Below are 14975 nucleotides of genomic sequence, written 5' to 3'. Positions count from 1 at the left end.
AGTACCTCTGTTTTCTCCATTTTAAAGATGAGGAAACTGAGGCAGAGAGAAATTGAGTAAACAACTTTCCAAGGTTATAGTTGGTAATTGGAAATTAGAATTTGAAACTGTCTGACTTCAGAGCCCATGTTGTTAATCACTATGCTAAATTACATCCCCGCAAGGAAGGAAATACAGTAATATTTAAAGAACACCTATTATGTGCCAGGAAACCCAAAAGTAAGTAAATAGATCTCAACTTAGACCAAGTTTGATAGTTTTACAGTGATGAGGTAAAAATGACTTGCATGTACATCAAAGGAGGTATTCGACAGCAAAAAGAAAATTATTTGTATACAGTGATGGGTGTATTTTGCTTACAGAAATAGCAAGGAAAATAACTTTAATTTCATAAGTGTGTTATGTTATGGTTCAAGCAAGAACATCTCTCTCTGCCACCTATTTGAATTTGTTGATTTAACTTGCTCAAGAATATAAAAAAATCTTACTTAAAACAATGAAATTGATGAAAAGTAAAAGCAAATGTTTTTACTTACTGCTTTTGAAGTTCCCTAAGTGATCATGTGTTTAATTTTGTTTTTAATTAAATGCACTATTTATAAAGTCCTGTATCACAATAGGCTAATGTCCTGAGGGGATCTCTAATGACGAATGTAAATCAAAATAACCACAGAAGATGAAAATACACCTTTACTTTCATAACTAATCAATCGAGACAATGCTAATGCCTTGAGAATTATGGTTTATATCAAACATCTGAAAGGCCCCAAGGAGCAATGTCCAACATTAGCTGGCACATGCTGGTTAACAGTATATATTTAAGAAGCACCTACTATGTACCAGGGACCACGCTCATTCACAAATGATACTGTTATACGGAGAGTGGCAGTCTGGAATTTCAATTTTATTTCATATGTTCTGTAAGATCGGGTATTCAAACTGAAAGCTCAAGCTCCAATGCAAAACTTTCCCTCTTTATCCAAAAAGCTGTTACCAGGGCTTCTGCAATCTACAAACCATCAAACATGTTAATATGAAAAGACTAGCATGGCCACCCAGAACACCCTGGAGTACAAAATAAACCCTGGGTTATGGTGGTGCATTGTGTCCTCTGGAGCTTTACACCATAAAAATTTGGCACTTCTCCTAAAGCAACTTCTTTTTCCCAAAAATCACTTGTTTTAAAAAGTAAAGTTCTATTGCTTACAGAAACCATTACTCTTATTTAGTCTTCCCTGACAGATCCCTAGAAAATACTAAAGGTGAAGAAATGTGGCTTGATCTTTTGGTAAGCTGATACCAGGGTACTTTATGTGATTTACTGAGCCTCTAGAAACCAGTCTCTCAAAAATTCTAAAACTAACCATGCTGAGTAAAATGCATCTGACTGTACATAAAAGCTACTTAAAACAAATGTCAGGTAAAATAAAAGTAATTCCTAAAGCCAATATTAAAAAAAAAAAAAGAACAGCTCACCAGAAATCTGTCACTGTCACACCTTTTACAGTAAATATGTCCAATATTTATCTTATCCTAAGATAACTGCAGTCCCACTGCACATCATCCCTAGCAACTATTCAGCAACTCCCACTGTGTAATCTATTATCATCACATCTTATGCCACAAACCTCAAACCAGCAAGTCCTTAAATCTCCTCAGCTCACACAACCTCCCACTTTATAAAAACAAGGAAAGGAGTTATAAAACCTTACGAGAATAAAAATAATAGAAAAAGGTGGATAAGTACACACAGCTTCTGCACCCAAACTCTTTTCCTTTACACCTGAGAACTTGTCATTTATCTCAACCACACATCTTCCTGCTCCTGGATAACCCAGAGTTCCTCCACCTTACCGATATTTCAAAATGCCCACTCTCTAATAAATGACAAGGTCCTATGTGACCACTCTGTCCCTGCCCCCTTCTCTATTTATATTAATTATTCAAGCCTCCTAACTCTAACCTGTCATAAAATACCACCACGCTCCAAACTCACAAGCCATTATACAAGCCCAACACACTCTCCCGTCCTCGCTACCAACTCACTCCAACCCCTCCCTTGCAAAACCTTCCCTAACATCAGCTCTTCCTTTATGAGCTTTTCCCATATTCCTAATACAGTCTCAATGTCCTACTGGACCACACTTCCAAGCTCTCTTCGCTGAACCCAATTCCAGCATGGAGGCACACCCTCTCTCCAGCCTAATTCCTACCACCCCAAAACCCCACCCCCTCATCACGCCCTCCGGCCTCAGTCACCAACCCCCCACACCCCGCCCCACGTCCGTCACGCCCTCCAGATCCTTTGGGGTCCTCTCCTCCGGCCCGGCCTGACCCCCCGCCCAGGACTCCCAAGTGCCTGGGCCCTCGGGAACACCCCGCCAGCCCCGCCCCCAGCCCCTCACCGAGTAGCAGCAGCTTCACTTCTTTGGCCGCTTTCTCCCCGTCCTCCCGCAAGTTGCGGTCGATCATCTTGCTTCGCTCCACCGCCGCCTTGTCTTCGGCGCTCAAAGTGCAGCCCATGGCGGCGGAGGGAGAGGGGACCAGGCCCGGGCTCACTCACACACCGGAGACAGCGGCTGGGCCGGCGGAGACAGCGTCTACTGTTGGGCGGCGGCCCTCTCCGTCAGCTCCCTGAGCGCCCAGAGAAACCGGATATCCGGCGTTTTACGACACTTCCGGCAACGCCCGCGGCCGTTAGTTCTCGGCCCTGTCTGGCTAGGGTAAAGGAGGAACAACGGGGAACGGGAGAACGAAGAGAGGAACGAGCAGGTCAAGCGGTCGTTCCGTGGTGTAGGGCTGCCCTGTCGAGCTCGCCGGGCGCCGCTCGACTTTAGTCCCCTTTCACCTTTTCGGCTGCCTTATTTGGATAAGTGTGGAAAAACCAGGGACTGGCTTCTCCGGCTCAAGACACCCTCCCGAGGTCACACAGGCGGCTTCAGATTGACGTGGGGGATAGGAATTCCCAAATAAAAGGCCGCAGCCCACACGGAAATCTCTGCTGGGAATTTCTCACTGGCCAGAAAACCCAGTTGGACTCTGGCTGTGGAGATCCGGGGCACTTTCTCAGCCGGAGTTGTCTCAGCCAGATCTATAGGATGAGAATTACAGAGTCTGGGCCCTGGCCACGCTCTACATCCGAAATTAGTAAGACCGACCATGCCTGGGACTTTATCTATCCCTTTCTGCTCTCTCCTCTGGCCCACCGCCTCCTGCTCTCAAAATGTACCCAGTGAACTAGAGAGTTGCCCAGCCACTACGTTGGTAAAGGGTCACTTGAAATCGCTAACGGATCTTACTTTACTTGAAAGGTAAGAGTGTAGTTTCTCCATAAAATTTCCATGCTGTCTTTCCCCAACATAAGCCAGTTTTAGCGCTCACATATCGTCCTGCGTTAAGGGCTTGGGACTTCTACCAGGTTTAGTCAACCAAAGTTCCACACCCTAGAACAAACCAGTGCATCCTGTGAATCTCCTATTAAAATTACCTGTTGTACCACATGAAAAGGAAAGTTCTGGTAAAATTTGCCTCTCAGCCGTAGCATCACCTGAAAGTTGATAAATCACCTATAAAAGCCCCAGACTGATAGCCTTTTTACTCATAATCCTGGATACTAGGGTGAAAGTAGCCCTAAATTACCTTTACTTCCAAATAGCCCCACAAATGCTCTCACCATATATTCTAGGGAGGGGAACTCTTGTAGCCCCCAAAACCCTTCCCTACGATTAAATATTATCTCCCCAATAGAACCTAAACCTTAGAATACACGGTCCAAACAGAAAGGTCTATATGGTGATTGATGATCATTAGAGGAATTTCTTGAGAGCCACCTTAAACAAGCCTCATCCACCATAATTTATTATTGCCAGTTCTTTAAGGTTCGAAGTCTCCTACTCTTTTCCAAGTGACCGTTAGAATAGAAGGGACTGCTTTCCCATAATCAATACTTACGGGGAAAAAGGGCAAGAGGAAAGGGAAGAAAAACCAATATTTATTGAGTACCTATTTGCCAGGTATGGCTAGGTGCTTCCATGTGTCATCTCTTTTATTCCTCACAACAACCCTGTGAGGTAGGTTAATATTATCCCCATTTTTACAGATGAGGAGATAGGCTCAGAGAAATTAAGCATCTTTCCCAAGTTCACACAGTGAGTAAGTAGATCTGACTCCAAATTCACTCCTTTTCTACCATGCTACCATAAGATGTTACCTGGGCGACCTGACAACAGAAGGTTTTCATCTAGGATTGAAAGTTACCCCAACACCACCAGGGTGCAGGCAAAAAATAACTTGAGAGCACGGTTTTCTCAACCTGTTGATTTCTTCAGTGGATTTAGAGGTCAAATTTTGTCCAGGAATGGCTTTCACAGCTAAGAATTACATATGGAACTTTACCAAGTGATCCTGGTGATTAGAAAACCCCTGGAAGGTGGTCATGACAAATTGTTGGGAAAGTTCTCGGCATAATAGAAGAGAAAATTTTATTTCCTTCATGATCCACTCTGGGAAAAATAAATGGCAAATGAACCAGCATATGTCAAATTCTGTAATAAACACCAGTGAGATCACAGTGTCAGGAAACTTCAGCCTGAATTTGTCATATTCTTGTACTTAAGATTTTCTCCTTTGATGTATGTGAAGGAAGAGTTGGAGGGCAAAGTCAAACAAAAGGCAAAATAAGTTAACAAAATGGCTGCCAGGCAGTGTTTAGTGTCCCCCCCTCCCCCTCCCCACCTGCACTCATCTTTCCTAGCTCCACTGGACTCACACTGCCACCTGCTGGCAATGTTTAGGGTCGGCTAGCTCATCAGTGGTGTTCGGAAGAAGTTTTCCCCCTATCTAGGAATGAGAGTCCTCCCTTATGAATTTATCTTTAGAAGGAGGAGAGAGAGGAGGAGAACATGCATTTCAATCGCAAAAGACTCTCCTCGATGTATATATCATCTAAGGGATTTCCTCAATGTAATAAGCACTGGACTAGAGTAAGTCTAGTGGTAGGAAGACAGAAACCTGGAAAATTTCCTAGATCTGAGGAGGAGAAGCTGCCCAATTTCATGTAATAAATTATTTTCTTCAACTAGAGTTTCATCTACAGCCCCCAGACTTTTCAATCTGCAGGAAGCCTCCATATAGGCATCTTGCTGCAATAGGCTGAACTCTCAGAAGTTAGAACCATGAACATATTCCTCAATATATTTCTCTTAACACATTCCATAGTGCTTTACCATATGTAAATGCTCTGTCAAAATACAAGGTACCTGATCAAATTAGGCTGTGAACTCCTTGAAGGCAGTGACTCCAAATCCTCTGTGTGAGTCCCAGAGAATAGGGTATTCAACTATCATGCACTGAGTTGAACTGAAGGAGTCAATGTTGATATCAGCATAACTTTTTATAATAAAAATTATTTATTAACTGTTCAGAGGGGAAACTGTCCCACTCCCACCAAGCCATCTTCCTCTTTGATGCTCAGTCAAGCCAGGAATTTGTTCAAATACAGATCACACCACCATGTGGTCCTGCCTCAACTCTCTAATGTGACCTGATTGAATTGAGGGAAGTGGACGGACGGGTAGTCCTAGATGGGTGTCCTGTCCAGTTTGCGATTATTCCCCCTGCCTTGAATATACCACCACCAAGACCACCCAACACAGTTCCTACAGTCTCAATCAGTGAACAGCTGAGCCCAACTCCCGTGCCCCCTCTCCAACCCAGGGCTGCAGATAGGAGAGAGATTTAAGTCTTTGTCACTGAAGCTAATTTTGAGAGCGATGGATGGGAGTAGGGAGGCATTTAATGAACCATGGAAACCCCACCTTTCCCATTCCCAACCTTAGTCTCTTGTACCCGATTGTCCAGAGGGCTGGCGATGGGTCACTGCCATGAGGAGAGAGATCAGGGAGGCCAGCTCTGGAAAAAAAAGATTTACAGTATTATTGGTCTGGGTTACTACAGGTCTCTCTGTATCCAACCACCTTAGCGATTCAAATGCTAACCCCCACCTTCAGCCATCCAACCCCCAATCTTTCCACTTCTTCATCCTAAAAGACAAAGAGAAAAACCATCCTGCTTTATTCTTGCCTCTGCTAAGATCAAGCCCCAAACTTGATCTCCCATGTCCAAAAGAGAAACTGAAAAATACAACAGAACGGCTGTTCCTGGAGGGTGGGAGAGAGAGAGCTGCAGTCAGCTTTCCTCTATTCTACTCTGTGTGCCCTGATTGCTATTTCCCCTTGCTTGGCCAAACTCAAGAAAGGAATATACCCAGGTGGTCCTCTCGCTTTAAGGAAATCTCAGGTTTAAAACTAGAAAAAAAATCTATTAACTCAAAGGAAACACTTGGCTGTAATTTAGTTGTTTTTAAACCTAGCAAGGAAATGAGAAGACATGGGTCATTTTCTTACCTTGCTTGAGTGCAATTTCTTCCCTGGAAAATTACACTGAAAAATGAAAGGTCCTAAAGGGTCCCCAGAATAACTCCAAGCCTGGTCTGCTGCCCTATATCTTCCAACTCCTACCCTTATAGTTTCCCTGCTTCCTGAGTCATGGAAAGTTCATTGGTTGAGAGGCATCATCTCACCTTCTTGACCCTTTATTCTCGTCACCATCTCACCAGGTTCCCTCCCCCAGTTGTCAAGGCTCACAGCCATGTCCAAGGCTTTTGCCGCATATCCATCCAGTTGGCTCTGTCCCTGACCCAGAAAACACTAAGCGAAAGCTGTGTGCAGAGACCCCCAGCCCCAGCTAGCTGGGAAAAGGTGATCCCACAAGGAGTTCCTTGCGGTCCTAACTGGCCCCCAGCCCCATCTCCCTCCAAGTGTCCAGCAGCCCATCAGGACTCCAGTCGTGGTGAGGGGGCAGGACGGAGGTAGCTGTCCGACACGATGATGTCGCTGGTGAGTTGTTGCTCCAGGAACTCAGAGGTCTCCTCAGCTATCTGGCCGGGGATTCGAAAGTCAACAGCAGGCGGCTCCTGCTTGGGGCTGGGTACAGGTCGGGAAACCCAGGACTCCGTGGGACAGCCAGTGCCCTGAAGAAACTGCAGGAAGTTCTCCTCAATGGAGCCCTCCCGGCTAGGCAGCCTCAGCTCCTCCTCCGGCGCCTGCTTGAAGAAGCAGACAAACTGCTTGCTCAGCTCCCCCCGGATCTGCCGATTGAGACATCCATAGAAGAAAGGGTTGGAAGTGAAGCAGAAGTAGCCAATCCAGGTCACCACATTCTCGACCTGCCCGGTCAAAATGGGCTGAGCACTCAGGGCGACGTAGAGGTGAAAAGAAAAGTAGGGCAACCAACAGAGCAGGAACTGTCCCCCTACAGCCAGGAGGACCACTGCTGCCTTCCCTCCCCCAAACGTCCGGTGCGGGGTGGTCTGGGGGGGCCCCGAGCTGGTAACCATGGTGGAGCGGCTGCTGAGAGACTCGGAGCGTTGCCGGGGGTTCTCCATCCACGTGGGCAGCGGTCCGTGCTGCATGGCAGCCACTCGGGCTACTCGGAACATGCTGCAGTAGACCACTAGGATGAGGAGCAGGGGCAACAAGAAGTAAAGGACAGCAAAGACCACCACAAAAAGCTGGCAGTAGGCACTGTGGCTCCATTGGAGTGAGCAGCCTGGGGGAACACGGGGAGCTCCCTCCTCCAGGGAGACCCTTCCCAACACCGGCACAGAAGCCATGGCCAAGGCCTTTACCCACACACCCACCAGAACAGAGGCCACCAGCCCCAGCGTCATGCGCACCTCATAGCGCATGGGGTGGACCACATAATAGTAGCGCTCCACGTTGATGGCCGACACCGAGAGAATGGCCAGGCTAACAAAGCATACGCTCAGGAACAAGTAGAGGCGGCAGGCAACCTCCCCAAAGAGGTCACGGTCAAAGAGGGCGGAGCTGGAGAGCATGGCCAGGGGCATGAGGGTCAGGGCAGCCAGCAGGTCCACCAGGCAGAGGTGGAAGACAAAGACAAATTTTCGAAGGGCGGGTGTCTTGGCGATAACAGCCATCACAGCAGCATTGCCAGCCACAGCGGTCAAGTCCAGCAGGAGCATGAAGAAGAGGGCCACAGATTCTGAAGCCACGTCCCGCAGCCCTACCTCCGGGACCCCACTGGCAGTAGAGGGACCTGGGGTTTGAGGGACCCGCCCCAGAGTGGAAGAGTTCCCTGATGACGGGGGGATGGGGGAGGACTCCATGGGGCCGAAAGAGGACACCCAGGGCACCTCCTGTCACAGGCCCATCCCCCATCCTAGTCCAGTGACCCTGGGATGGCGAGCCCAGGCCCAGGCTTCCCAATTTTGTGTGTGCGGGTTGGGGTGGGGAGAGAGCGCCTCCTGCTGGAGCCTCTCGGGCAGGCTCTTGTTGCCAGCCCTCAAGGCCGGGGACTGAGGGCTCGGGAGGCAGCTCCGGGTCCACCTTGGTGACTGCAAGAAAGCAGGAGCGTGAGAGATGCAGGAGCCTCACCCACTCAACACTCCGTCTTCTGAGTGGTCTCCTGCTCCTTTCCTCTCTTCTCCACACCCTTCTCCCCTTTCAAGAACTGTTATCCAGGGACTCTAAATCCTCTGTCTCCCTTTCCTAGGGTCCTGCTGAGCTCTGGGATAGTGCCCAGTTTTAAGGTTGCTTATGTAAATTTCCTGATTTCTTGTCTCCTCAGAATGGCAGCAGCTGTAGAGGAGAAGGAGCACGAGATCAGGTTTCCAGTCCTAGGTCTGGGAGCTACTAACTCTTCTGAACTTCAGTTTCCTCATAAAGGCATCTGTAAAATGAAGGGAATAATACCTACTTCACAACTGTTTGGAAGATGCTGCAGGATTTATTAATAAAAATGCTAATAATAAGTAGTAACATGTCTATGGTGCTTTCCACATACCAGGCCCTGTTCTAAGCACTCTACGTATATTAACTCTTTTTTCATTTTTTTTTGTGGTACACGGGCCTCTGACTGTTGTGGCCTCTCCCGTTGCGGAGCACAGGCTCCGGACGCGCAGGCTCAGAGGCCATGGCTCACGGGCCTAGCCACTCGGCGGCATGTGGGATCTTCCTGGACCAGGGCACGAACCCGTGTCCCCTGCATCGGCAGGCGGACTCTCAACCACTGCGCCACAGGGAAGCCCCTATTAACTCATTTTAATCCTTATGCAACCCTATGAGGTAGATGTTATTCTTATCCCCATTTTGCAATCGATAAAACTGGGGCTTGCAGAGATAAAGTAACTTACCAAAGGTCACACAGCTAGTAAGTAGCAAGGTCCAGGTACGCACCCAGGAGGCCTGGCTCCCGAGCCAGTACTCCAGCCCACTGTGCCATACTGTGTTTGATGGTGCCCTCCACAGTGGCTGCAACATAACAGACATTCAGTAAATAGTTGTTGAATTTGAACCGTCTCTAAAAATGTCTCTCACCACTAGACAGAGATTACCTGAAAGGGGGAAGGACTGTGCATTGGTGTGCTTGGACATCACCATCCCCAAGACAAAGAGCTGCCACTTTGGGAGTGTTGAGAAGGACCAGTGAAAACAAAACATCCCAGGTAGAGGGAAACTGGGAGCTCAGCTCATCCGGACTCCACTGCTCCCAAAGCCAGAAGGGCGTAAGTCATAGGAAAGCTGCCCTTCTCCACCCACTCATTAACTTCCCAAGGTCACTGTTCCCCCACAGGTGGGAGAGGAGCTGCTCCTAACCTCCCACTTCCCAGGGCCCTGGATCTTGGGTCATTGGAGCAGATCATCACAGGACCCCTGGCCAAAACCCTCCTATTCCTGGACTGTTACCACAGTCCCAGAACAAGGAGGGAGGAGTAGGCATCTGTGTAAGAGGTATGGAGGGGTGGAGGTGGGTGAGCATAAAGCAGAGAGGAAAACTGGAAGAAACTGGCAAGGGGCGGAGTCTTGAGTGTTCAGTGTCTCTCATTTCTCCTGCTCAAAGCTGTTTTACGTGTCTCATTATCCATGCTGAGTTTGCACAGAATTGAAATAAGTTGCTCAATGTACAGTTGACCCTTGAACAACATGAGTTTGAATTGTAGGAGTCCATTTACATGCAGATTTTTTTCAGTAGTAAATACTGCAGTACTACAGGAGCCCATCAGCAGTAGGTTGAATCTGCAGATGTGGAACTGCAGAATCAGAAGAATTGCAAGACGGAAGGCCAACTATAGATTACACCTGGATTTTCCACTGCTCAACGGGTCAGCGCCACTAACCCCCACATTGTTCAAGGGTCAGATATAATTTTAATTTTTTTTTTATTTCCATATGCCATTCTTGAAGTCCAGATTCCCTATACATAATGTACTAAGGTATCAAAATTAGAGGCAAACTGTGGACATGCCAAGTCCGATGGGCTTTCTGCAGACAAGCCAGAAGTTTCCTGGGTCAGTTTCCTAATCTGTAAAATGGGAGGTTTGAACTGGACAACCTCTAAGGTTCCCATATATGACAACATTTGATGGCTCAGTGAGTTCCCGGGCTATGGAGGGCCTGGTGGCTGCTCAGTTAAAAACGCATCATTTCTCTGACTGCAGTAAAGGGGCCCACTTGGGGCAGATGGGTCCTCTTGCCCCTCCATTGCTACAGCCTTACAATCACCTTGGTTTTTGGCGTTACCACCAACCTTGCACTAATTTAACTTCCAGCATGCCATGCATACGATAGGAGCTCAGTACAATTTTGTGACCTGAATCAAACTCAAATTGATCAGTTGAATCTCTGCCCCCTAGGACATACTCCAAGAACACTCAGTCCATCAGTTGTGTGCCAGCCAGGGGCCTGTCTTCTGGAACGAGTAACTTGGGCTCCTGGACTTGAAGCAGCCCTAACTTTGAACAACTACCTAGAGACGTGCCTCTCCCCGGGGATAAGAGACAGCACATGTCACATAGCCACTGGGTCTGCAGAGAAGGTGAAGACAGGGCCCAGAAATGCAGACCCTTCTCATAAGACAATCTGCCAGAAAAAAAATGTGGAACGAAACACCAGGGGAGGCAACATTGCCCCTTACTCTCTATGCCATGACTCCCGCATTCCTTCTACCTGGGAGTGGGGCCCAGAAGACGTGACTCTGAGGCCCTGGAAGCTAAAGGAGTCAAGGCCCACCATGTCTGCATGGACATCAAGTGTCTGCCAGCAGGGCTTACCCAGGGTCCCAGACTGCGGGAAGCAGACATGGTTTCCACGTGGAGATGGAGGGGTGCTGTGCAGCCATGATGGAGCCCTAGGCAAGAAGGCATCAGACATTTCTCCTTTTCACCCCCTCAGCCTTGCCAGTATCTCTGCACTGACCCCTAAATTCCAGTATTCCCATTTACCTCCTAACAGAAGAGCCAATATACCTGCTCCCCAGCACTTCCTCACTGATGGACCAGGGTGAAGCCTGAGAGGGCTGTGGGTAACGGTTTCACAGGGGAAGCCCAGGGAACCTCTCTCCATTCCTAGCTCATATCATCATGCCTTCTCGGACACTCTTGTCCTCCCTCTGCTCCCTTCCAGCACCCCTTCCCTCACCTCTAGGACTTCTCAGTACCTGGAAGGCTTTGCCACCCGAGGATCTGGGGTCTGGGCCTCTAGCAGGGGTATGGTCAAGTTACAAACAGCCGTGTCTCAGGATGCAAGATGTACATAAGTGCCCAGCCCAAGGCCACAGAGGTGTTGGGATTCACATACACCTGTTTCTTAGATGCAGAGCCTCCATCCCAAGGACCCGAGACTGGCCTCCCTTCAGAGAAGAGCGTGCCCCTCCTAAGCCAGGAAAGATTTTCAGGGGGCTACAGCACCTCTCCCTAGGAGAGTTGCCGACGCCCAGGACACAGAGTTGCCCGTCAGCCTGGATGCCAAAGGATTCATTCCTAGGATGAAGGGGACCCATTTCTATGACATAGAGCAAGATAGATGAGGAACCCTGTCTGCCTGCAGGATGTGGGTACTCCTGCTGGCAGCAGATCAATCCCCATCTCTAGGCTTCAGAGATACCCACACCCCAATATTGCCTTCGGGATACCTGGGGGCCCATCCCCTGACGAAACTGCCCACTGTAAGGTAGGATGGGCTGTACCCTTCTGTACAGTACCTCAGCATTCACCACCAGGCCTGGGTCTGGCCCCCATTCCTGGCCTAGTCGGCAACTCCTACCTTTGCTGAGCAGCTCCCGGCTCCCATGTGATAGCTCCTCTCAGCTGATGCTTCTCCAAGGCTGCTGAAGCCTGAACCACTGCAGTGATCAGTGAGAGGCAGCCGGCAGAGCAGGATGCGCTGAGAGCTTCTGGGTCCTAATGGCCTCCTGCTTCCCACCCAGCCCCTTGGAGCCACTTCTGCAGCCAGGAGCCAGGCACCAGTGCCCCCAGGCAAGGCGCCCAGGAGTGGGCCCAGCCCCTCCCCCTCCTCTCAGGCTTCTGGAGTGGTAACTCAAAAACCTGTTGGGGTCAGGTGATGGCAGGTGGGGGAGACCCTCCTGGCCAGCCTGATGACATAAAAAGAGCACTCAGAGTCAGAAAACTCAGGTTTAAGGCCTGGCTCTGGCAGTTACTAACTGTGTGACCTTGGGCAAGTCACTTGCCATCTCTGATCTTAGTTTCTTATCTGTTCAAAAAGAATATAGGACAGATGATCCCTAAAGGTTCCTGACAGCCCTGACATTGCATGGTTCTGTGACATCAGAACCAAGGTGCTTTTGTAGCAGGCCAGTCAGTACAGGCACAGGGCACTAGGGTCAGGTCTGGCAGGGGCCGTGGCTCGAGGGTGTGGCCCAAGGTTTGGCTCCTTCGGAAGCTGCCGCATGTATAGAGAGGACAGGTTCAGGAGTGGCTGTCGGGTTTGAAGAGGAGCTAAGGGCCTTGTCCTAACCCTGCACTTGCCCCTCAAAAAGTGCCTTCCTATTGTCTTCTTAGATTGTATGTTTATGTGGTGTGGGGCTGAGAGAGCTGGTGGAGATGGGGGAATCCAACATCCTCATAAGCCACCTTGTGGTACCAGCACTGCACTGCTCCCTGAAGGCAGAGTGGGAGGCAGGTACTCAGGAAGGCTCTGATTGGTCTGGATCTGTGGGATCTGCGGGACTGAGCAGAGCTGGGGAACATTATCGGCAGAAGGTCCAAGGCCAGGTGATGAGTCTTTGGAGGTGAAATGAAGGAGCATGGCTTCCCACCAACTATGAAGAAAACAGCTCCGGGCTTCCCTGGTGGCGCAGTGGTTGAGAATCCGCCTGCGATGCAGGGGACACGGGTTTGTGCCCCGGTCTGGGAGGATCCCACATTCCGTGGAGCGGCTGGCCCGCTGAGCCTGCGCGTCCGGAGCCTGTGCTCCGCAACGGGAGAGGCCACAACGGTGAGAGGCCCACGTATCGCAAAAAAAAAAAATCTTAAAGAAAACAGCTCCCCCAGGATTAGGACTGACACCCAAGGATAGGATCCTAACATTGTAGAGCTGTAAGACATCCTACAGGCCAAGGCACCCATATTTGTGAGGCCCAGAGAGGTCAAGAGATTGCCCAAAGCCACACATGGCAGAGCCATGAGCCTAGACAAGGAATTCAGGCATAATATCTACTCCAGAGCCCTCTTCCCTGAGACTCACCTATACGGGAACTCCCTCTGTCTCTAAAAGGGAAGAAAGGGAATTCTGGAATTGTTTACCAGAACCAACCCAAAGAGCCATAAGAACAATGAATCACCCAGGAAACTCAGAGGGGGCAAGGTGGCTGCCCCAGGTCAACAACAAAGAGGCCACTGACCAGCCCAGACCCGACCCTGTGATCTCCAATATCCCAGCCACCCTTTCCTGAGCTCTTAGGAGTGCCAGCCCCTTTACATACGAGACCTTCAATCCAGTTCTATGGCAGCCATTACTCACCTTATTTTACAGATGAGGAAATGGGTACCCCGGGTGAAGTGACTTTGCCCAGGTCACATAGCTAGTAAATACCAGAGCCAATATTTGAACCCAGGTTTGTTTGAAGCCAAAGCGTTTACTCCTTCCCCCCTGCCCCCATGGCTTCCCTGGAGGCCTGACATGAGACTCTGGGCTGAGGCCCTAAAGCCAATTCCATAGAAATGGCCACTACCTTCTAGGAAACAGCCTAAAACAAAATTAGATATACCTGAATACAGGGAAATCTAATTAAAATGTCAAATGAGAACCTGAAGACAGCAAAGTGATTTTTATCAAACCTTGTGCTATCATGTCGGCAAGATCATCTTGGCATCAGTCAAACCCTCTGTGATCAGGTAAAGTCTATCCCTGATCAGCACCCACATCATTCCTGCAGAAGCCCAACTCAGACTGACATGGCCCCCTTCCAAAGATCCGCAAAGAACCAGAGAGAATTCGGGCTCATCAGAACAGGATTATAGAAAGAGCACTGGAGGGAATTCCCAGGCAGTCCAGTGGTTAAGACTCAGCACTCTCATGGCTGGGGCCTGGGTTTGATCCCTGGTCGGGGAAATAAGATCCCGCAAGCTGCGCAGCGTGGCCAAAGGAAAAAAAGAAAAAGAAAAAGCACTGGATTGGTCAGGAATCCTTGGTTCTAATTGGGCTCTACTCTATTGGTTTATAGTAAGACCTTAGCCTGTGAGTTGGCCATCTGTGCCTTAATCTTTCTATCTATAAAATGGACAAACATTCTTCACTTCCTAGCTTACCTAATAGGGATAGGAAGCCTATAATACTCAGCCTGCTTCTCCGGCTTGGGGGAGCTAGTACCCTGGCTGGTCAAACAACTGGTGTGGTGGCCAGCGGGCAGTCTCCAGGTCCTGAGGCCCCTCCCAGAGAGCCTTTGGGAAAGGTGGTTGCAAAGAGGCAGTGGATCCTAGAGCATCTTCTCAGTTGCTGGAGGTCATCTTGGCTCAGAAGAGGCAGAAGGAGAGGAAAAACTGTCTATCCTGGCTTGGAGGCAGCTGGTAACAATAATAACAAGAATAACAAAGATGATGTTGATACTAGTTCTTGAGGGCCCAATCTGGGGAGGACTTTTTATGCAATATCTCATTA

General features: G+C 49.0%; 2 protein-coding genes and 1 long non-coding RNA gene across 7 annotated transcripts in view; 1 reads left to right on the top strand and 2 right to left on the bottom strand.

Annotated features, from left to right (window-relative positions):
* The window catches only part of GNAI3 (G protein subunit alpha i3), a 39194-nt gene extending 36536 nt beyond the window's left edge, over nucleotides 1–2658 (bottom strand). The window contains exon 1 of the mRNA XM_067727169.1: nucleotides 2406–2658. Coding sequence (XP_067583270.1) covers nucleotides 2406–2523 — 118 coding nt within the window. The 5' untranslated portion in view covers nucleotides 2524–2658. The remainder of the gene's footprint in view (nucleotides 1–2405) is intronic.
* A 515-nt stretch (nucleotides 2659–3173) lies between these two features.
* LOC137219095 (uncharacterized) lies at nucleotides 3174–8836 on the top strand. Its single transcript, XR_010940972.1, has 2 exons — nucleotides 3174–3311; nucleotides 8650–8836. It is a non-coding gene; the product is annotated as an uncharacterized lncRNA (long non-coding RNA).
* Nucleotides 5386–12209, bottom strand: GPR61 (G protein-coupled receptor 61). Of its 5 annotated transcripts, none has more exons than XR_010940971.1 (4): nucleotides 12123–12209; nucleotides 9215–9332; nucleotides 6405–8751; nucleotides 5386–5910 (listed from the first exon to the last, which is right to left on the bottom strand). XR_010940971.1 is itself a non-coding variant. In XM_067727165.1 (3 exons), the coding sequence occupies exon 3, from the start codon at nucleotides 8186–8188 to the stop codon at nucleotides 6833–6835; it is 1356 nt and encodes a 451-aa protein (XP_067583266.1). In that variant the 5' UTR covers nucleotides 8189–8751; nucleotides 9215–9332; nucleotides 12123–12209; the 3' UTR covers nucleotides 5386–6832. The 5 variants fall into 5 exon arrangements, 3 of the variants coding, with proteins under 3 accessions (XP_067583266.1, XP_067583268.1, XP_067583267.1); XR_010940970.1 differs by having other exon boundaries at nucleotides 6581–8751; XM_067727165.1 differs by having other exon boundaries at nucleotides 5386–8751.
* Nucleotides 12210–14975: the final 2766 nt, after the last annotated feature.

The sequence above is a fragment of the Pseudorca crassidens genome, chromosome 2, assembly GCF_039906515.1.
Source record: "Pseudorca crassidens isolate mPseCra1 chromosome 2, mPseCra1.hap1, whole genome shotgun sequence".
NCBI classification, from domain to species: Eukaryota; Metazoa; Chordata; class Mammalia; order Artiodactyla; family Delphinidae; genus Pseudorca; species Pseudorca crassidens.
This window is presented reverse-complemented; position numbering and strand designations above follow the sequence as displayed.